Genomic DNA, 23,159 nt, shown 5'->3' on the forward strand with positions numbered 1-23,159 from the left:
TGCTCCATAATTACTTTATAACTCATTCTTTTTCATGTCTTCAAATATCATTTTTACCTTCATAACTCATTTATTGAGTGCCTACTATGTCCCAGGCAGTACACTTAGTACTGAGGATTGAAAGATGATAGTTCCCATCTTTAAGGAGATAAAAATTGAACAGTGAGAGAAATGAGAACAAAGTGCTGCACTAAAATGGAGAAAGTATTCCCGTGGAAAAGTACAAAGTGCTAAGAGGAATGAGGGACTACTTTGTAGAATCAGATTATATAAAGAAGGTACCATCTACATTGAGCATTTAAGCATGAAGAGGCGTTTTCTTTCCTGACGTGCATGGGGAGAACATCGCAAGTAGAGGAAGTGGCCTATCCTAATGCAGGAAAGCGAAAGTGAGCCAGTCATGTTCCAGAAGTTAGAAGGAGCTTTCTGTTGTTTGGTACATAAAGTGTCATCAGATAGTGGTGTTCAGCGAGCTTAGACAGTGATAGGCAGTGGGCCAGATCGCGGAAGGCTTTGTGTGCCTTGGAGGTTAGATTTTATCCTGTATGCAGGTCCGAGCCGTTGAAAAATACTGCTCAGGAGAATGATGGAAGATTGGCTCATTAGAATGACTACTTGTGACAGCTGTGTAAGTGAGAGAGTGGTGGTTTGAGGAAGATGAAACCTTAAGAACAAAGACAAGTGAGGCCAGTGCAGTAGGCTAGGTAAAAGGCAGAATCTGAACGGAGGCCGTGATGACGGAGAAGGAGGAGGTAGACTCAGCAGGAGTTATTGATTAGCTGTGGGGGTAGGGGAAAAGGAGGACTCTAGAATGATTCCCTGATTTCTGTCTTGAGTAGCCCAATGAATACTATTTTAAAGAGAGATATACAGAAGACGAAGCAGGTTTGGACATGATAATATCATGAGGTGAGGTAGGGCGTATGAGATAGGCTGGCGCAAACCTACTGTTTTCCTTGAAGTCAGCCAGTATGTAGATGAAGTAGGCTGCGATAGGTAAATATGTACATTGTAATCTCTAGGGCAAGTAAAAATCACATACACAGAAAGAGATAGACCTTCAAACTAAATAGAGGAATAGAAATGATATGCCAAAAACTTTTTGTTTCAGACAAAAGAAGGCATTAAAGAAAGAACAGAGGAACCAACAAGATGAGACGAATAGAAAATAAAGACCTAAATCCAGCCATAGCGATGGTTAGGTTAATTGGAAATGGAATAAACACTTCAACCAAAAGGCAGAGATTGTAAGATGACAAAAAAGCAATCCAATTATATCTTTTCTACAGGAGACACACTATAATGAAACACAAGTAGGCTGAAAATAAAATGAAAAGCAAAGATATACCATGAAAACAGTAAGCGTTAGAGAGTTGGGTTGGCTATATTAATACCAAACAAAATAGACTTTTAAGACAAGGAATTTACTAGGAAAAAAGATATCTTACAATAAAAAAGGACATGCTCATCTAAAAACAGAGCCACAAAATACACGAAGCAAAAACTGAAAGAACTGAAAGAGAAATAGACTGATCATCAAGTATAGTTAGAAATTTTAATATTCTATTCCAAGTAACTGATAGAATATATAGATAGAAAATCCATAAAGATATAGAAGACTTGAATAATGCTATCAACAAATTTGGCCTAATTAATATTTATAGAACACTTCATCCAACAATAAAAGAAGTGCTGTTTGGTCTACACTTTTAAGTGTACATGGAACTTTCACCAGATTAGACCAGACCATTTACTGGGTTATAAGGCAATTCTTAATAAATTTAAAAGTATTGAAATCCTACAGAGAATGTTTTCTAATCACAGTAAACTTAGAAACCAAAAGTAATATGAGAATTCTCCAAATACATTAAAATTAAAAAACCTATTTCTACATAACTGGTAGATCAAAGAAGAAATTCCAAGGTAAACTAGAAAATGTCTTGAACTGAATGGCAGTGAAAACAACACTACAGAACTTGTGGGGTGCAGCTAAAGCAATGATGTAAGGCACCATTGTAATCTGCAAAGGGAAATTTATAGTGTTAAAGTCTGATTGGAAAAGAAAGGTTTAAAATCATTGTTCTAAGCTTTAACCTTAAGAACCTAGGAAAAAAGAAGCAAATTAATAAAAAGAAGAAAATAATAAATACCGTGGCAGTCAATGAAACAGAAAAAGGACAAACTAGAGAAAAGCAATGAGAGGAAAATGGATTCACTGAAAAGATCAATAAAATTGATAAAATTTTAGCTGGACTGATTTTTTAAAAGAGAGAACACAGATTGTCAAGATCAGGAATGAAAGGGGGACCTCAATACCTAAACCATAGCCATTAAAAGATAATAAGATGATATTATGAACAACTTTATGCCAATAAATGTGACAACCTGCATGAAATGGGAAAATTTAAAACTTATGAATTGTTTATTTCTGGAATTTTCCATTTAGTATTTTTGGACTACAGTTAACCATGGGTAATTGAAACCATGGAAAGCTAAATGGTGGATTACGGGGGACTACTGTATTAGCATTTTACTGTTTAATATTATACTGTCATACTGTTTAGTACTCAATTACGTCAGAATGTGATACTAAAAAAACTTTGTATTTTTCAGTAGATGTTGCCTCTTCACATCCCTTTTCCCAATTAGATTTGAAGCTTCTTGTGGGTAAAGTGCTCCTTTGCCATACCAGACAACTCAGATGATCCTTAGAAGTAATATATACTGAGTGAATATTATGCTTTCTATGTAATGAGATTTAAAAATAAGTTTATTGAATTTATCGGGATGACATTGGCTAATAAAATTATATAGGTTTCAGGTGTACAGTCTACAACACATCATCTGTATACTGTATTGTGTGTTCCCCACCCCAAGTCAAATCTCCTTCCATCACCATTTATCCCCCTTTACCCTCTTCTCCCTCCCCCACCCCCTTTCCCTCTGGTAATCACCACACTGTTGTCTGTGTCTATGAGATTTTTTTTTTTTTTTTGCTTAATTCCTTAGCTTTTATCACCCAGCTCCACAACCCCCCCCCCGTCTAGCAGCTGTCAGTCTGTTCTCTGTATCTATGAGTCTGTTTCTATTTTGTTTATTTTGTTTATTAGATTCCACACCTAAGTGAAATTATATGGTATTAAATTTGAGTTAAAATTTTAATGACTAAAGATAAGGAATATTAGCTTATGTTTGGAGTCTCCTGTGTGATCCTTTGAACATTCTTAGTTTTTACCTTGATTTCATTTTTCTCCTTTCTATATTTAATTGCATCCCTTTTTTTCTACTTTAATGGATGGCAAAGTGACATTAGAGTCCAATAAATTAAGTTTTAATTCTTAACTCTTTTTTTCATGCCAGCTTCTCTACAGTCATGAGCTCTGTCATTCACTGTGATGTCATTTCCACTGCTAAATCTTGCTACTTTTCCTAGTTCCTTACCTTCCTTATAGTAAGGCAGATCAGGTGAATTTTACTCAAAGGTAGGTAAAATGTTCTTATAGACTTCAAGACTCCACTGTTACCTTTTATTATGGATTATTTTACAGATTTTATTTTATTTTGTCATCAATGTTTCTAAAGTAGACAAGCAGCATCATTGGATATACTTATTTATTTAGTAGTTATCTATTACAGTGCAACAATATTACAACAAATTTAGTGGCTTAAAACAACACACCTTTACTGTCTCAGCTTCAGGGTCTCATAAAGCTCCAGTCAAGGTGTGGACTAGGGCTGTGTTCTCATCAGAAACTTAACAGGGGAAGGATCCGCTTCCACATTCATGTGGCTTTTTGGCAGAGTTCAGTTCCTTGCAGGCAGCTGGACTGAGGGCCTCAGTTTCTTACACTGTGGCCATCTTCATATGCACCTTATAACATTGCAGCTACTTCTTCACAGCCAGTAGGAGAGTCTCCTCCAAGATAGGCATTGCGGTTTTATGTAAGGTAATCATGTACACATAATCATCCTGTTGGTTAGAGCAAATTGCAGGTCCCATCCACACTCAAGGGGAGGGGATTACATTAGGACATGAACACTGGGAAATGGGGCCACCCTAAAGTATCTCTGCCACAACTTATTTACTATATCTTAACATGAGATTTAGCTTGTCTTATTCAGTAATTTTTGCTACTTGTTTAGATGGAGTGACTGACTTTGGATTTCTTATTTTTCTAACCAGATTCTATTGGCCGTGACATCCCCAAAATGCTTGAGTTATTTAAAACTGGAATTGAAATTAAGGTAGATGAAGAAAGGGAGAACTTTCTCAAGACCAAAATAGCAACAGTAAGTAACAGTGGAAATTATTCAATAACTGCCTCCCCCCTTTTTTTACTTAAGTGATTCATTAATAATTTATAATATACCAGTCCTTTGAACTTGTTCTTGTTACTAGCATTAGGAGTGGCACTAAATATACACATAGATAATTTCTTTATTGATTGGACTCATAAATGTTAATGGTACCATAGAACTTCTTCCGAGTTGTGTGCCATCCACTAATATTTACTTGTACTTTGCCTTATTTGATTATTCTATATGTTATTTTTGTGCTCTAATATTTTAAGCTTATTTGAAAATAGGGTCTAGATCTCATATATGTCCTGTAGAACTTTGCATAATGCTGATCCCACAGTAGGTATTTAATACTACTTTAATGGAATTGAGTTAACTTGCTTTATTTTTGTGAATTATTTCTGATTATCTCTCAATGGGTTTTAAAAACGTTTTGCTTATTTACAGAAGATGCTAGAAATCAATTTTCAGAGGTACTTTTAGGACACTACTATAGATCTGTCAAATTTTTATAGGATTGTGTTTTTAAATACATAGCTATTTGCTAATATCTTTTTTATACTAAAGAATCTCTAAAATACCTATTTAATATGTGTAGTTTTGTTCCTGTGCAATAACTAGAGGGACAATAGTTATATTGATAGCAAAATTCAAATTGCCTGCCAAGTACCAGGCACTATTCTAAACACTTTTTATATATTCTGTCTCTTAATCCTCAAATCTGTGGGAGGTAAATTACACCATTTTATAGATGAAGGCATGGAAGCCCAGAGAAGTTAAATACTTTTTCCAAGATCTCGTAGCCAGTATGAGGCAGAGTAGGTGTTTGAACCTTGGCAGCCTCTCTCCTCGGGAGTCCAGACTCTTTACCTCTATCATCTAGCCTCACGGCTGGAATTATCTGAGCAGCTATTACTCCTCCCATCCTGCTCCTGAGAGGAATTCTGCATGATAGCCAACAGGTCCGAGCGAATTGAACTGTGCCCTCTGTAGATCATCAGAAGTACAGAATAGGTGCTCAGCTACTTTTATGGAAGGAAAACTTGTTTTAGAAAGGGGCAAACAGGTTTAATCCAGCCATGTGCTGGGAAACTGCGCACTGCTGTCATTACCATCAAAGCTCAGCTCCAGTTCGTTTGGCACTGAGCTGTGCCAGAATCTGATGGAGGAATTGCCTTGCTCCCCGAAGGCGCTTGGTAGTGCTTCTTGTTTCCTAGGGATGACAACTTTGTAATGTAAAAAACATAAAAAGACAAAAACAGATTTTAAGAGAATATTATATAGGGACATGGGTTTGAATACCAGTCCTCCTACTTAAGGAATGACAGACTTTAAACAAGTTTCTTAATGTTGTTGTGTTTCAGATTTCCTCATCTATAAAATTTATATGTTAATGTCTGTTTCACATTGTGGTTTTAGAGATTAAATAAATTTTAAAATGGTAGCAGCTATTATCGTTACTCTTTTGGCTGGACTTTTTGGTACCATAGAATATGTTTATAAGACTCTTTATAGCTAGATTTTTTTCTTTTTCTTAACTAATGTTTCCAGTATGTTCAGTGGTTAATAATTTATATAGATGCTGACTCAGTATACAAAACCATGGCATCTTACTCGTTCTTTTCACAGATACCATAATGATTAAGACATGGGCTGCCCATCAGACTGCCTGGATATTTTAGAGATATAATGCTTTTTCATAATGAAAAAGGAATTATTCTGTGTGTTTAAAGAGAATCTTTTTGAATACTACTTAAATATTGTGGCATAATAATGGGTTTCAGATTCATACTTCTGAATCAAATCCTAGTTCCAGATTAGAACTGTGCCACCTTGCTCTCTGAGCTTCAGTTTTCTCTCATATCCTCTATATGTAAAATGAGGTTAATAATGATACATACTTTCTAGGCTAGGGAGGAGTAGATAAAATGATGTAGAAACTGTTAAAGACTTCTGCTTTGGGTTGAAATGGAGTAACAGGGACCTGATTTTCTCACCTACTAAAGCAATTAACATTACCTTGATACCAAAACCAGGCCAAAAAAAACAGTCCAATATTATTCATGAATAGAGATGTTAAAATTATAAACTCAATAATAAAACAATCCTCTCTGAAAAATCAGCAAAAGATTCTTACACACTTCACCGTGTAACAAACACATGGCAAACAGGTGACAAACACATTGGAAGATGCTCAGCATTATTAGTCTTTAAGGAAATACAAATTAAAACCACAATGACGTGTCACTACATATCCATTGGAATAACTAAAATAAAAACGATTGACTATACTAAGCGTTGGTGAGGATGTGGAGGGACTGGGCTGCGCACACCCTGCTGTGGGGATGTAAGACACTGCTGCCGCCTCTCTGGCAGTTTGGCAGTTTAGGAAGTTAACATCCACTTCTTATATGATCCCACCATTCCACTCTAGATAGTTACTCAGGGGAGATGAAAACATATCTCCATACAAAAACTTGTAAACAAATGCTTATGTCAGGTTTATTTGTAATAGCTAAAAATGGAAACATTTTTCATATCCAGTGACAAACTTCGCTATATCTCTATAATAGAATATTCTTTAGTAATAAAAAGAAACTACTGGTACATGCTTTAACATGGATGAATTTTAAAATAATTATGCTGAGTGAAAGAAGCCAGACAAAAAGGAGTATATACTGTATGATTTTATTTCTATAAAATTCTGGCAAATACAAAATAATATATAGTGACAGAAAGCAGATTGATAGTTGCCTTGGGGAAAAGGGTAGGAAGGAGAGATGATGAAGGAGCACAGGTAATTTTGAGGATGCTTGACATGTTTGTTATCCTGACTGGTGATGGTTTCATGAGTGTGTACATATTTGAAAAGTTAATAAATTGACAATTTAAGGTTATGCAGCAGATCCCATAGAATACTATTTACAAGTACAAAGGAACAAACTATGGATACATGCTACATTATGGATGAACCTCAAAAACATTATGCTCAGTGAAAGAAACCAAACACAGAAATCACTTACTGTACGCTACCATTTATATGAAATATCTGGAAAATGTATTTCTTTTTAAAGACAAAAGGTATATTAGTGGTTGCCTGGGCAGGGGGCGGGAAGAAACAGGCATAACAGTAAATGTGCATAAGTGATCATATTAGGTTGATGAAGACATTTAAAAACTGGCTGCTGATGATGGTTGCTCAACTTGGTAAACTTATTGAAAAACAATTGAATTGTAAATTAGAAAATGGTGAATAATATGAAATGCAAAATATGCCTCAATAAAATTATTGAAAATAGGCAGTGAGTCAGGAATATCTCAGTAAAGTTGTTCAAAAAGGAATAAAAATCTGTTAACCATTGTATCTAGTACATTACAACTATCCCATAGAAATATTGGTTGTAATTATCAGAGAGAACAGATTTTTTAAAAATCTTCAGAGAATTTTTTTTTTCATTGATATTTAGAGAGAGTAAAAGAGAGCGAGGTGGGGGGAGAGAGAGAAACATCGATTTAAGAGAGATGCATCGATTGGTTTCCTCCCGCATGCACCCCAGCTGGGGCTGGGGATCAAACCTGCAACCTCAGTGCTTGGGCCAACACTAACCACTGAGCCACACTGGCCAGGGTGAGAACAGATGTTTTTTAAAAAACATTTCAAAGCACAGTAATATAGCTTTCTTAAAAGTTTTAGATTTCCCTGAGTGATATTCTTCTTACTATATAGTTGGAAATACTGAAGATGTTTGTTGTTGCCACCTGTATGATATTAGAATTGGATTTGGTATGAATATGGAGATGAAAGGCAACTATCACAGTCCTCATTTGGGAAGAGGTTCTCCTTTAGGATACAAGGAAGGTGTCAAGACCATGGTCAAGAGACGATAGCCCATGGATCAAATCCAACTGTGACTCATTTTTATGTAGTCTATGAGCTAAAAATGGTCTTTACAGTTGTAAAAAACAAAATAAAACAAAGAATTTGCTACAGAGATCATATGAGCCCACAAAGCCTAAGGTATTTAATATCTGACTCTTTAGGGGAAAAGGTTTGCTGACCGCTAATCTAGAAATATGGTTTTTGGGAGAGCGAAATGTACTGTATTAATTTTGTGTTTTTATTTGCCTGTACAAGAGAGACTATCTTAACTTTAGTTGAATCATCTTGATGTCCCTTGTTACAGTTCTGCAAAGAGTCTGCACTGCCACATTGCTTCGTGATCCATTTCTACTGTTGATGTAATGTGAAATTCATCTTGAGTAGTTTAAGCTGGTTTTCCTTCTGTATCAAAGTGATAAATACAGTCAGTTTAATTATCTTTTATAGTTATCTGACTTGAGGATTAGCACCTTGGGTATGAGAGCTCAGCCACTTATGATGCCTTTGTATATCAGAACTGTACTAACGTGCTTTAGCCAGTATCAAACATTTGTGAGCAGTACTTGCAGGTAAATTGGTTTCGTTTTTCTTTCCTACCATTTGTACCTATGATTTACATACTTATAAAATTGGTTATGTATATGTCTACATGCTATCGGATTAAATGCTCAGTGAAAATGTCATTCACAGGATAACTTTGGACATCATGGAGACAGACAGTTTATAACTGATTGTAAAAGAATATTTTTTCAGTATTTCCTTTTTCAATCAGTTATATTGCTATCGTATAGTTACCATTTATTTTCTCATCATGAAGAATGAATTGGTTGGGATAAGGGAAAGATCTTAAAGCATAAAACTAAAAATAAAGGTTTACTGGGAGAAGAAACATATTTCTACAACTGAACCCTAACTTTTTTTTTTTTTTAAAGTCATTGATCTTTCCATGAAAAGAAAATGAAACTAAGACAGATTCTCAAAAAAATGAAGCTGAGGCATAATATGTACCTGTCAAGTATATATATTCTAAATAGCAGTTTAATTTCAGATAGTAATTAAATAACTTTAAAATGATTTATCCAAGTTTATAATGTAGAAAACTATAATAGCCATAATTTTGCTGCCCAGGTAACTGTTGACATTTAAAATTTTTCAAATTGATATATGCACTTGGTTAATTTCAGTTTATAAAAATATGTAAGGAAACACTAAAGCCCTTTTCTCTGCAATTGTTTTCTTGTGGGACTTCTATTAATAGTTTTATTTTTGTCCTTCCAGAAATGTTAAGACATAAACATAAACACCCTCTAAAAAGTCATGTATGTGTAAGATTTTATGCCACAAACACTGTGCTGTACCCTTTTCCCCAATTTAATATAGCATAGATGTCTTCAAAGATGCAGAGACCTGCCACGCTGCTGTGTTCTTTTTGTTGTTGTTAACCCTCACCCGAGGATATTTTTCCATTGATTTTTAGAGAGTGGAAGGGGGGGAGGAGGGAGAGAGAGAGAGAGAAAGAGAGAGAGAGAGGGAGGAAGAGAGAGAATGAGAGAGAGAGATAGATGGGTTGCCTCCCACATGTGCCCTGACCAGGCCAGGGATGGAACCTGCAATCCAGGTATGTGCCCTTGACCAGGAATCGAACCCGAGACCCTTTGGTCTCGGGCCGATGCTCTAACCACTGATCACACCAGCCAGGGCTGTCACGACCGTTTTAGTGGCTTCGTAGAGTTATATTCCATTGTGTGCATGTTCCATAATCAGTTCCCCATTGATAGTTTCCAGTTTGAGGCTATTACAAGTGATACTGCAATGACATGCTTATGAATACATATTGCCAGTTTTTTTTACAAGTATACTTATAAGGTAAATTTCTAGAAATAGGATATATGTTGAAAATTTTATCATAAATATTACCCAATTACTCTCTGAAATGTTTGCACCAATTTATAATTTATCCAATATTGTGTTAAAGTACCTCGCACCCTTACCAGCATTTGATATCATAAAACATAATCATTTTGTCAGTTCGTTGGGTGATATGTTAGTGGTGTGTGTGTGTTTAGTAGCTTAAAGATTCTAGGGTGAAGTGAACATTACCATTGTTTTCTTCTTAGGACAAAATCATCTGTTCTACTTCTTAAGATTTTAAGTTTCCTCATCTATCCCCCATTCTTATCCTTACCCTTTCTTCTCAAATACAGTATTCCTAGGCCTGACCTGATTCTCTACCTCTCTCTCTTTTTTTGTGGGGGGTCCTGTGACTCCCTTTACTGTGGACACCATCTGGCTTACCTCTGCCATGACTTGCTTTGTTTACTAGTGCCTACTCAATGGAATTGACAAGAGCCATGTTCATAGAAGGTGAGCTGCCCATAAAATTGAGGTGTTCACAAACACAGATTGCCTGGTATCCATTAACTATGGAAAACAAATACTTTTCTATCCAGTGTTTACGACTGATATTTTTTCTGACCCATGATGTATTAGAGATTTTTATTGTATTCTATATATTTTAAAAATTATCCTTATTTATTGACTTTTCTTAAACTTTATTCTCTGAATAGGAAAAATTATTATTAACTCATTTATAATCTAGCCAGAAAAAGCAAAACAAAAAACAACCAAATTAATGTGCAAGTTCTGTTTAACAAATATTTATTAAGTAGTACTGACTCTGTACCAGGCACAGTGTAATGCAAAATAGAATAAGACCTTTTTTCTTAAGAAAGACGTGTGGTAGGAGCTACATATGGGAATAAATTATAGAAAAGTGTGATAATAGAAATATATATATAAGATAGAAGGAAGTTGCAGAAAAGAAGCAATGATTGATGTGTAATTATGGCATGGAGTAGATCAAGGACTATTTCTAGGAGTTTGAAAATATACACCAGGTAAATTTAGAGTCATTATTTCATATTTTAAAATAATATGTAAGATGATGAATGGACTGCTATACATCTATATTGGTTCAGGTGTTTTTAAAGGGACCAAATAACAGTGATTTAATCATGACAGAAAGTTATTTTTCTCCCAGTTTGAGCTGGTGTGCAGCTCAGGGTTATTCTGCTGCACAAAGTTAACCGGGGATCAAGGTTCCTTATCTCTCTGTTTTTATTTTTTAAATTTTATTCTGTGTAGATGAATCTTGCTGATACCAAATCTGACTTATAGCCAGTGTGAAGGAAGCAAGAGGAGGTAGACAGCGAGCAGCTTTCTTTCAAGCCTGTGAACCATTGGCCTCATTACTTCTGTCCACATCTCATGGTCCAGAGTTAGTCATGTGGCTTAGCTGAAGGTCTTAGCTAAAGGCTGGATGGCCATGTGCCCAGCTAAAACTTTATGTAAAAGAAGAAGGGAGGCCCTGGTGTGGTAGCTTAGTTAGAGTGTTGTCCATCCCCATATGCCAAGGTTGTGGGTTTGATATCTAGTCAGGGCACATACAAGAACCAACCAGTGAATGCATAAATAACTGGAACAACAAATTGATGATGTTTCTCTCTTTTTCTTCCCACACCCCTCCTCTCTAAAAATCAGTAAATAAAAAATAAAAGAAGAGGAGATGGATTTTGGAGACAAAGTTTTGCCACCCTTTAGGAGGAGCCAAGAAACAAGAAGGGGTATGTGTGTGCAGGGAAGAGATTAACCAAAGAACTAATATGCATAACCTATAGGTACAAAGAATAGTGTGGTGAAGGCCTGGGGAGGGGGCGGGAGCAGGTAGAGGGGGTAAATGGGGAGAAAAAAGGGGACATCTGTAATACTTCCAACAATAAAGATTAAAAAAAAAAGAAAGAAACCTAAAAGAATAAGAAAATAAAAGCTAGGAATATTTGTTCATTTGTTTATTTCTGTATCCCCAGTTCCTGGAATAGTGTGTGGCAAATAGTAGCTGTTCAGTAAATAATTGTTGAATGAATGAATGTACTAATGTACAAATATACAAAAACTGCCAATTGAAGATCAGTTAGAAATTACTAAAAGATACTGTTCTACATAATATATAATGAATTAGTGTTTTGTTTCATAAAAATTTGACTGATTTACGCTAAACTTTTCAACCAATCCTTATGGAGTAATTTAGAAAGTAAAAAATTTAATTTCTGGAATTTCACAAAATGAGTCAGAACGATCCTGACCTCTATTTATTATGGGAATACTTAGCCAGGTGTATATTTTGACATTTCACAAGAAGATTAAGCAGTGTTCAGATATTATAGCATACACCTGCCATAATAAAGACTTTGAAGTAATTTTCAAAGGGTGCCTGTTAGTATTTTATAACATACCACAAGTCCATTTTATGTTACCTTTGAGGCTCTCAGAACCTGCTTTGTTTTTTTCTCACTGATGGATTCCTTGTGTGATTTAAGATACTTGGCCTCCAGCCCACTCTTCCAGAACACTTGTAAGTGTAATTTTAAGCCATTTGCATTGTTAATTGGCTTTCTTAACTTGTCCTTTATTATAAGGTAAAAGTTCTTTCTAATTTTCTGTTAGTATTGACTTTACCCTTTTACAGGAGGCACATGTAATACTTTTATATTTGACAAAACCTAAAATGGTCTCTCTCCTTTCCCTTTGGTTAATGTTAACTGCCTCACATATTTCAAAAACAAACAGATGTGATAACGCTGTAATAAAATATGGCACATTAAGACGTGTAATAGGAAGCATTTATCCAGAAGAGAGGACATGAACTGTAGATTAAAGGAAAATTTGGAATGTGCTTATTTGGTGTATTTAACCTATCATAGTATTTAATACCAGAATAAATTATATGACTCTCATGGCCTGTTATATATACTCCCGAAAGAGCCTATAAAATCCAACCCATGTTTTTGTATATCTTTTCAAACAGCAACTAGCTAACTTTTATGCTTGAAACTAGTTAAATAGAATCTCACATATGTTGAAGTATTTCAACAAACATAGATTTGCATTATAATGCACACTGGAGATTTTAAAGAGTATGGTGTACTATGAAGTCTTCTTAGTTTCAGGTTATTTTTTGTAGTTTTGGCCCCTTTATAAGTGCTTTGCTGTCAGCCCAGCAACTTGGTAGAATTTTTCATACTTTATAACAAGTATTTGGCCTTCAAAAGAATGTTTAGTGAAGACCTGCTATCTAGTCCAATCAACTTTCTATTTTAATTTTGCACTCAAAATAATTCAAGTATACATATACCTACAAGTGAGGCTTTTTAAAAAGACTTTCCACTATAAAAATTTTCTGAAAACCATAAAATTAGGAATTTTGATGTTTTATCTTCATTTTATTTTAGAACATTGGAATGCCCAATGTCCATAGCACTTTAGAAAGGAAACTTTAAAGAGAAGTTAAACCGTATTCATAACATTTCAGGTAAGAAAGTAATGAAATATCACACATTTTCGTAGAGTTTATTGCTTCATAAAGCCTGACCTGTAGTTAAGGTGGTATTTGTAAATATCTTCAATGTCTGCATATCTTTTTCAATTCAGTTTTTATTTTGAAAAATTTTAAATGAATGGAAAAGTTGAAAAAATAGGATAATGAACACCTATCTGCTCATCATGGCTAGAGTCACCAATTTTGTCACAATTTGTTTAGAAAAACTAGTAAAAGTAGTTTGCTTAGAGAAAATAGATACTTTGTTTTCTGAACCACTTAAAGTTAAGTTGCAGACATTATAACACTAGTATACTATAAAGTCCAGTAAAGGAAATAAAGTACTCTAAAGAAATGATATACTTTCAAAACACCTATGTATGCCACTCATTCTGTTTTAGCTTAGAATCTTACTATTTCTATACTTTTATTAATATGTAATTAGAACATAAGATCTCGAATAATGTGGAATGGGGAAGACTTCTAAATATGATTGAAATTTTGAAGAACATTTTTAAAAAATGTATCATGTAATAGCCTGGCTTTGACATGACATATCATAGCATTAAAGGAAAAACAACTGTAGCCCCTTTAAAGTCATGTAAATATCCAGACTTTGAGGATTTATAAGTAATAATGGTATTGGCAAATCAAACCTAACTCATTTTTAAAAAATATGTTTTTATTGATTTTAGAGAGAGGAAGGGAGAAGGAGAGAGAGAGAAACATCAATGAGGGAGAAACATGGATGGGCTGCCTCCTGCACGCCCCCCGCTGGGGATCGAGCCTGCAACCCAGGCATGGGCCCTGACCGGGAATCAAACCATGACCTCCTGGTTCATGGATTGATGCTCAGCCACTGAGGCACACTGGCTGGGCCTAAGCTCATTTTCTAAAAAGAAAAAACAGAAGGTCGGGCAGCTCATATTTATACCAGATTATGCCAAGACCTGAGTGCAGTGATGTTTCTCGTCTGGGTTTCCGATGTACCTGGATCTTGGGCATACTTAGTATAAAGGCAGTGCCTTTGATGTGCTTTTCTCCCCCTTCTTTTTAAAAGTTGTAGACATGGTCCATTCATAGGTATGCATCACTGTACTTTGCTTGTATAACAGTGAATTATTTTGTGGCAAGAATATTATCAACCTGGAAGTTGATAAAAGATGAAGTATATTGTAACAAAAATAAGTTCAGAGCAAGAGAATAAGCATCATAAATGTGCTGAAATCAGTCTTTAGTTTTAGCCAACATGTTAGAACAGGAAAAATGAATGTGTTGGAGTTCAGTTAAACAAGATGTGGATAGTATCGTGCATGGAAATTGAAGGCTTATTTTGAAGCAACTACATCCATAAGTTGGAAAAAATGGCAAGCAAGGAATATTGCTTAAATCAGTTAGAAACAATAGTTGGCTAAAGAGGTGGCAGCTCATTAGCTAAGGGCTCACTGCCATTTTCCCCCTCCATTCCTTCCCGCTGATGATTAAATTTTCTTTTGTTGCATTATTTTTGGTATACTATAGTGTGCTTTGTCATAGATAATGGAATTATAAAGAGAGGAAGGTACACTGTAGAATGTAAAAATCTAATTTTGTACTTGTTAGTTCTCATCAAAGTTAAAGGAAATATATTGGCAATAAATCTTAGATGTCCAACAATATGGGGCCAAGAAAGAGGGGAAACTAAATATTTACGCAGAACTGAATATGTGTCATCATTTTTCTTGATACATTATTGTGAAAGATATATATTTAACTGGGATGAATAATCCTCATGGTATTTTAGGTTGTATTCTTCGGATGGATTTTTATCAATATTCTTACCAGTAGGAATATTAGAATGAAAAATAGTTAGCTATCATTTTCAGTTTTCTTACCTATCCTGTTATAAAATCAGGTGATAATTTCCCAGAATTTGGGGGAATTGAAAGTGTGACTCTCCCCCCCCTTTAAATACAAATAATGGCATAAGAAAAATCATGCTATTTGAGAGAACAGCGAAATTTTCTCTTTAATTCATTGCATTAACTCAACAATGTAGTGATCACTGATCAAGAGAAAAACACAGATGGAAAATACAAGTGTCGCTTAATGTATAAAAGGAAAGTAAACTGGCGTGCTTTCCTTTGTTGCCAGTCCATTTGTTAGTAAGTAGTGGTCAGTATACTGCACACACAGCTTTCTTTTGTTAGCTTTATTCAAAAACCAGTGATAAGTGTGATAGCTTTTATAGAATTTTGTCTTTATCCAAATGCTGGGAGGAGAAATTGAATGGCTCTGAAAGATAATTCATTGTACATTCATTAATGTTATTTCTAAACAAATAATAACATTCACTAATGTAGTATTTACAGTAAACAATAATACATTTATTAGTTTCTATTATGGATTATTAAATATATTAAATATAAAAACAAAATTAAGCATTTTTTAAACAGCTTTATCATAAGCAGTGATGAAAGCTCCTTGTTCCTTTTGATTTTGGTAGATAATTTATTTGTTAAAGTGATGCAAAGCATAACTCATACCACAACTTGTCTTTACATGTGTTTTTACATACTTGTAGACAAAATAATTGGCAAACCATGGCTCTCTGGTCTATTTTCAAATCATATGTGAACTTAGAATGGTCTTTTAAAGGGTTGTAATTTTTAAAAAAAAAACCAGCCTAGCCAGGCGTGGCTCAGCAGCTGAGCGTCGACCTAGGATCCAGGCGATTGGGGTTCAATTCCTGGTCAGGGCACATGTCCGGTTTGCGGGCTCGATCAATAACTTTCTCATCATTGATGTTTCTGTCTCTCTCCCTCTCCTTTTCTCTCTCTGAAATCAATAAAGATATATTTAAAAAAGAAACAACAAAAAAACCCCAATATGCCGCAGAAATCATATGTGCCTCTCAAAACCTAAAATATTTACTATCTGATCCCTTTCAGAGAAAGATTGCCAACCCTGTAATATAAATACATAACACATAAGCTTGAGAAGTTCCAGTTCCAGGTGAGAAGGTGTAATCACATCACCCCCGTCTGTCCCATGAATATAGCTGTTATAAAACCTGCACAGAATGCAGGGAGCAGCTGTTTGAAGATTCTGAAAAGTAAATAGTGGCAGAGGAATTAGGGAAGACCAGAATTTGAAGTACCACCAAACTGGCGGTGAGTTTGCCATTTTTCCCTTGTATTGTTGCATGGCCTGGTGTCAACATAGCCTGAAACCAGGGAGCAGAGAGAGCTCCAGGAGAAGCCCTCTCCCTACTTCACGCTTGAGAATAGAGATCATGGCTCCTAGTAGGAGCAGGTACAGAGGAGGACACAGGTGTCTAAAATTTTGAGGTAGGAGACCTTCCTTTTTGGCTAGAGGATCTGTAGTCACAGGAGTATGGGGCACACTGCCTTTAGGTTTTTTTTCTCTCTCTCTGCCTGCCAGTTGGCCCCCACTGCAGAACAGTTGCAGAAAGTAAGTGGCAAAGTACGGGGTAAATAAAGCGCCAGCTTTCTGGGCAGAGTGCCAAAAGGGAGAGCCCCAGGGAACGAGAAAGCACTAGGGAGACCAAGGAGAGTGGGGAGCTTGGGAAAGGGACCTCTGAAAATTATTATGTCTTGGGAGACATGAAAATTACTCTGTAATGCTTACTACAGAACTTGACTAAGAGTAAGACCAATAAACAACTACTTGATAAATCAGTTATCACTTTCCTTAAAGTCATGTAGGAAACACACAGATTATTATCTTCCTTTTCTTGGTTGAGACTGTTAGGAGTCATGGGGATTAAGAGTATTGGCCCATCTGCAGCAACCATATGCCAGGCCACATTTATATAATCTTAGAACATTGCACATGGAAGGGATTTGGAGGTCAGATGTTCTAACAAGTGCTTATTCAAAGGAGCAGTCCTCTCTGCTGTTCCACTTAGAGATGATCAGTCACCTAGAGACTGTCAGTACATTTACAGTGACAAAAGCCGGCCACTTCAGGAGGGTCATGTGATTGTTTAATAATCATGTATACCTACTTTGCCTTTTTTTTTTTTTCCCTATCCTCTGTAAAATATAAAATATTAGGTTGAATCCCTTTTTCACACTGTAGTCCTTAGTCATCCAGAATATTTGAACTGAATTTTATATTGGCGATTCTCAAAGTGTGGCCCGCAGATCTCGTTTAACTGACACACTTTTCTCAGGACCCTTTCTTCTCTCTTCACCCTTCTTTTAATCCATGAAGATGTACACTAAAATTTTGGTGTGTGTCTGTGCGTTTTCCCAGAGTGAGGTTTGATAACCTGAAACACCTTTAAGAATCACTGCCTTGGACACGCTCACAACTACAGTTTGCCCTGCATACTTCTGTATCTCAAAGGAACAGAAAATGGTCAGAACCAGTTTTTTAATTTATTATTATTTTTCTCTCTTTACTGATTTCAGAGAGAGGAAGGGAGAGGGGGAGAGAGAGAGAAACATCAATGATGAGAGAGTCATGGATCGGCTGCCTCCTGCACGCCCCCGACTGCGGACAGAGCCCACAACCCAGGCATGTGCCCTGACCGGGAATCGAACCGAGATCTCCTGGGTCCTAGGTCAATGCTCAACTGCCAAGCTACGCCCTGCCGGCTGTTTTTTAATTTTCTCATAATGGTAGAAAGTCATTGAAGACAAAGGTTAAGAATTTCACAGAGGGAGGAAAATCTGAGAGTTAAAGCAAAGAGGTAGAGTTCACCTGTATCCATCCCCTGAGTCACCAGCCTGATTTCTTTGTAAGTCTTCCATGGAATCTCCTTAGGGAGTTATTTCTGACATAGTAAGGAATGGTAGGCAGAAGGTAGGATTCAGTGACGCAGTCTTTTCTTGAAAATATCTATGCTACAGAATGAGAAATAACTATTTTGTCCTGCAGTGGATAATTATTTTAGTTAAATATAGATAGTATTGTGACTGTTATATATTCATTATGCACACACACACAGACATGGTGCTTAACACAGTTCAGTCATCCTTCAAGGTCAACCCATTCCTGTTTTGTTGTTTTTGTTTTGTTTTAACCTGCTGTACCAAGTCTCATGCTCTGCTCTACTACTGAGAATAGTACAGGTATTGTCTCCTCATAATGGTCTTCTTCGACTTCCTTTGTAAGACCACAAAAGTAATTGCATTAGAAGTCCAGAGTAACTGAGATATAGGCAGAGAAACTGGCAAATGTTGCTTTCATGAGTTATCTCTCAGTAGTTATCAGTCCAAATAAATTTCTCTCCTGCAACCATACATTTTGTAATTGTATGTAGCTATCTTGTCATCAGTAGCCAATTAAATAATCATGTTATGCCCATAAAATAGGAAACTTTTTCATAATTTTGCACAATATCTAAAAGAAAAAGTAAAATGAAGTATTATGGCTACAAATATATTTTTAAATTTAGTAGAGACAGTATTTAGTAAAGATAGAGGTGGTAAAATTTGGGGTAAAAGTGTAAACGACTTTAAAACTAAATGAAATCATTGAAGCCATCCTACTAATGAAAGTTACAGGGAGAGTAATTGTTTTTCATTTCTAAAGCCATGTCATTCGTTATTAGCTGACTGTAGGAATGGCAATATAGGTCAGTAGAAATTATATAGTAACAAAAATCTGGTAAGTTTTTTGTAGTATATGTAACAATCTACTTAAAAAGCTATGTCGGGTATCTTGCTTTTCCTTGGATCTATTGCAATCCCAAATTTAAGGTAGGTTTAGGTCTTTAACAAAGGGTAAAGGAACTTATTAGATCTGTGGTGGTTATTTCAGTTGATGTAGAAGGAAGGACAGTTTGAGGTAAAGTGGAGAATTAAGAGGGGAATGAAAGGAGACAGGGACACATGTTGATACCCTTGGCATTTGTTTTCTTTTCTAACAGCAAATGTAAGGTGCCCTGCCTGCCAGTGTACTACTTGTTACAGTGCAGATTAAAGTCTGTAAGGTCCATGGACTTAATAAGGTGAACTAAAATAAGGCTGGCTTGATATTTTTCTTCCTAGAATCCCACTTATGAATTGGCATAAAGTGACAATTCCTCCAGTAATGTCCACACCTTCTCACTTAGGGTTTGGTGCTGCATCATGCCCAAGAGAGTGTCTGATGAATGTTTTCTGACAAGGATGAGAATACTTTTTTCAGGAGGAATTCTCTTTATGGTTATGTGGCACATTTCTCAGAGTCATTGGAAAATAGAAATCTTGTTTGAACTTGAACTTACTGTGTGATTTTTGCTGGTTATGCTATTATAAGTTTTATACAAATGTTTAAAAATGTATTCATTTTGTAAAGTACATAATCCTCCAAATATTGAGATGCAGTAGAACTGGTTTTAACTGGTGTATTTAAGAAATAGCATGTATTGAATTTGAATGATAAGCATAAGGACTTTCCAAAGGTGTGAGTTTCTCAGAGTTTAGGAGTTCTATGACTAGATCTTGTTCCCTGTATACATTTACTTGCTGTATTTTTTGCTAAATAGCAGGATAATTATTATTGCATAGTGTTAGCATAGATAGCATCCTGAAAATGTCTCTGTGTGAGATGTGTCTGAATGTGTGTAGTCAAGTAGTTTTATTTTGAACATGTGAAAGCATTAACTTCTAAACATTTTTAAAGTTTCCTTTAAAAGTAAATCAACAAGTAGCTTCAAGAGAAAATATCACTAATTCCTTGAGGGTTAGGGGAAAGAGGTGTGGTGTATTCTGCCCCAGGATAAGTTTTGGGGAAATCACTTGGAAATCAAAGAATTTGAGTGGAACAACTTCAAAACACTTTGCTGTAATATGTTCTGTAGGGTAATTAAATCTTGACACGTAAAGACATGTAAGTGTAGCATTCTGAAAGAAGAGTATAGAAGGTTTTTCTTTTACAGTAGGATCCCTTAATAGATAATTTGCATTAGTTGAATATTTGAAAAACAGTGTCTAGAATAAATATTGATACAATTACCAAAATTTTACTGTTTTCTCACTTTCATGCCATTAATGCTATACATCTTTTTTTTTTTTTTTTTAAGCTGGATATGTCAAGTGACCAGATAGCTGCCAATCTGCAAGCTGTTATCAATGAAGTTTGTAGGCACAGGCCGCTGAATTTGGGTGAGTGGGTAGCTGGGGTAAACTTCCCTGTAGCCCTGTGATACTTTAAAAATGTAAAATATTTAGAAAACAATCAAGTTTATACGCAACTACAATCGCAACAGTATTTCCAGCGATTGAATAACATTTAATTCTCCAAAGGATTCCTAATTGCCTTATTAACAACCGTAGTTGTTTAGCGAGGAGACCTCTTTAACATTAATGGAATACTCAAATCCTGAAACCTTTGTAAATTCCCACATGATTTCTTCTATTAAATGTAGTAAATAAAGTTTGAAGGAAAACTGTAACTGATTGCCTTAAACTTACAATGGGTTTAAACAGAAACTAAAATCATTTACGCAGTATTGATGTGAAGCCACACCATTTACTTTGTCACTGGCACTAGCTTTCTAGATCTTATTTATTTTAGGAAAAGACTAGGTTTTAATCCTGTCATAAGAGTCACTTCTTAAAAACAGGGTGATTCATGGAAAACAGTGAAACTTGATCGAGATATGGAAGCTGTTAGTAGACTAGGCTCACGTCCAGAGCCCTTATCATTGCATCATGTGCCACTCACATTCCTTCCCAAGGCGAATTTCACGCGCAGCTGTTTGAAGCCAAGCAGGTGTCTGTTACACTCAATAGACTATCCACTTATAATTTTGTCACTATAGGAATCTGTCACTTTGAGTTTTATAACCAAGTGTCTAACTAAAACACAGTCTTGCACTATTTTTCACCTTCTTTGAGAGTTAAACACACTGGTGATAATTACTTCATTTGTTAATTCTGTTGTCCTAGGTTTGGCTGTCGTGGTTAGCAATGGTATGTGTTTGGATTCTTATATTCCATGGAGAACTTTGATTTGAGTATAGGGTCCTCTGAGACTATAGCTGGAGTAGAATGATGGATAGTTAATCTCTAAAAACAATATAGTTATCTGGGTTTTTCCATTTTAAACAAAGTCCCTAACATGGTTCATAGGAAAAGCTTTTTAATTTTTAAAAATTTTATTAAATGTTTGTTAACACAAAGGTCACATCTGTGTTGACTATTTTAATTTAGACTATTCCATCAAATGTAAATATTACCACCTGCTCCTTCACTGTTGACTTTACAATAAAATAAATTCTAAATGACTGTATTCTGGCAGAGGGAAACGAATTATTCGTGAGTATGTGCAGTTTAAAGGATAAATCTCTAATATTCTAGAGTGTAGCTGGTTTGTCTTCTATTCTAGAAATGACCTTTCTTTTCTTATAAAATACTAGTTCAGTAATGTCAGTACTTACCACCTATACCATGAGTTCTACAAGGCTCTTGCTGTATGTTTATATTTGCTTATTAGTTATCTGTGGAATAAAATGAAAGGTGATGCTTGTTTTTGTTTTCAGGGCCCTTTGTGGTACGAGCTTTCCTTCGTAGTTCGACAAGTGAAGGTTTGTTACTAAAGATGGAGCCATTGTTACCTAAAGAAGCGGAAACCAAAGAAAGTAACAGAGAAGCTTCCTAAAAGTGTTGTATTGTGAAAATATTTTTAATGGATGAATAAGCAACAGAGAAAATGATAAAACTGTGTCATTTCTATGTTTGGTGTCTTGTTATTTCATGATCATCATACTTGGAAGTGGATTTTAACGCTGGAAGATCTCACAACACTTTCAAAAATAGGAAAATAAAATTTTCTTTGTGTCTGAACTTACCTTTTAGATCCCATTAAATCTTTTTCCTTAGAATTCAGATTTTATATGCTGGTAATTATAGCAGCAATTTTTAGCTTAATAACTTTCCCTTGAGAACTAGACCATCTGAGGGAAGAGGAACATCCTCAATTCCCATGAGAGAGAGAATGGCAGAGTCATGAGCTACATTATATGACTATTTCTAAAGAAAAAATGTGGAAAATGTTGGGTAACGTTCATTCTGAAAAATTCTGTCATTTGTGATAACATGGAATATAGAAAATGACTAAGCCATTAAAATTAGGTAGGAAATCTTTTTTTTTCCTCTTAGGAATCAATTTATAATATTTATATTTTTTATAGTAACAATACTGTATATTTTTATGGTGCTTTGTGATATACAAAGCACTGTGGATAGTGTTTCTATGTACTTAACCTCATTTGGTCCTGAATTCCTCTACTTAATAGGAAGTGATCGGGTTGGTTAGTGTTGAATGAACATCCCAGGAGGTGGATAGAACAACCTCCTTTATGGATGAAGAATCAGGCTAAGTAGTTAAATGTCTTTCATCAGTGCCAGTTTGCAAACTGGTGTTGGCCCTTGAGTGCTTCCTGGTATGTGACAAAACAGGAAAAAAAGAAGGATGGATAATTTTGGCAAGCAGTTGCCAACTGTCCTTTCTTGGGAATGGTTGCCCATACTCTGAGACTATCTATCTTTCACTTTTTTAGGGATGTTCAAATGCCTTTTATGAAATAATAGTGCTGATAAATTTGTTGGTGGCTTTTAGTAACATCCAGTTTATAAAAAATATTTTGACAGCTCCATGGAGTTCTCC

At 35.5% G+C, this 23,159-nt stretch overlaps 1 protein-coding gene across 2 annotated transcripts in view; it reads left to right on the forward strand.

Moving 5' to 3' along the window:
* MRPL1 (mitochondrial ribosomal protein L1) overlaps window positions 1-22,225 on the forward strand; it is a 44,091-nt gene extending 21,866 nt beyond the window's left edge. For both annotated transcript variants that reach the window (XM_081135974.1, XM_081135975.1), the window contains exons 7-9: window positions 4,184-4,290; window positions 20,572-20,653; window positions 22,033-22,225. In XM_081135974.1, coding sequence (XP_080992100.1) covers window positions 4,184-4,290; window positions 20,572-20,653; window positions 22,033-22,151 — 308 coding nt within the window. In that variant the 3' untranslated portion in view covers window positions 22,152-22,225. The remainder of the gene's footprint in view (window positions 1-4,183; window positions 4,291-20,571; window positions 20,654-22,032) is intronic.
* Window positions 22,226-23,159: the final 934 nt, after the last annotated feature.

The sequence above is a fragment of the Miniopterus schreibersii genome, assembly GCF_964146895.1.
Source record: "Miniopterus schreibersii genome assembly, chromosome: 1".
NCBI lineage: Eukaryota > Metazoa > Chordata > Mammalia > Chiroptera > Miniopteridae > Miniopterus > Miniopterus schreibersii.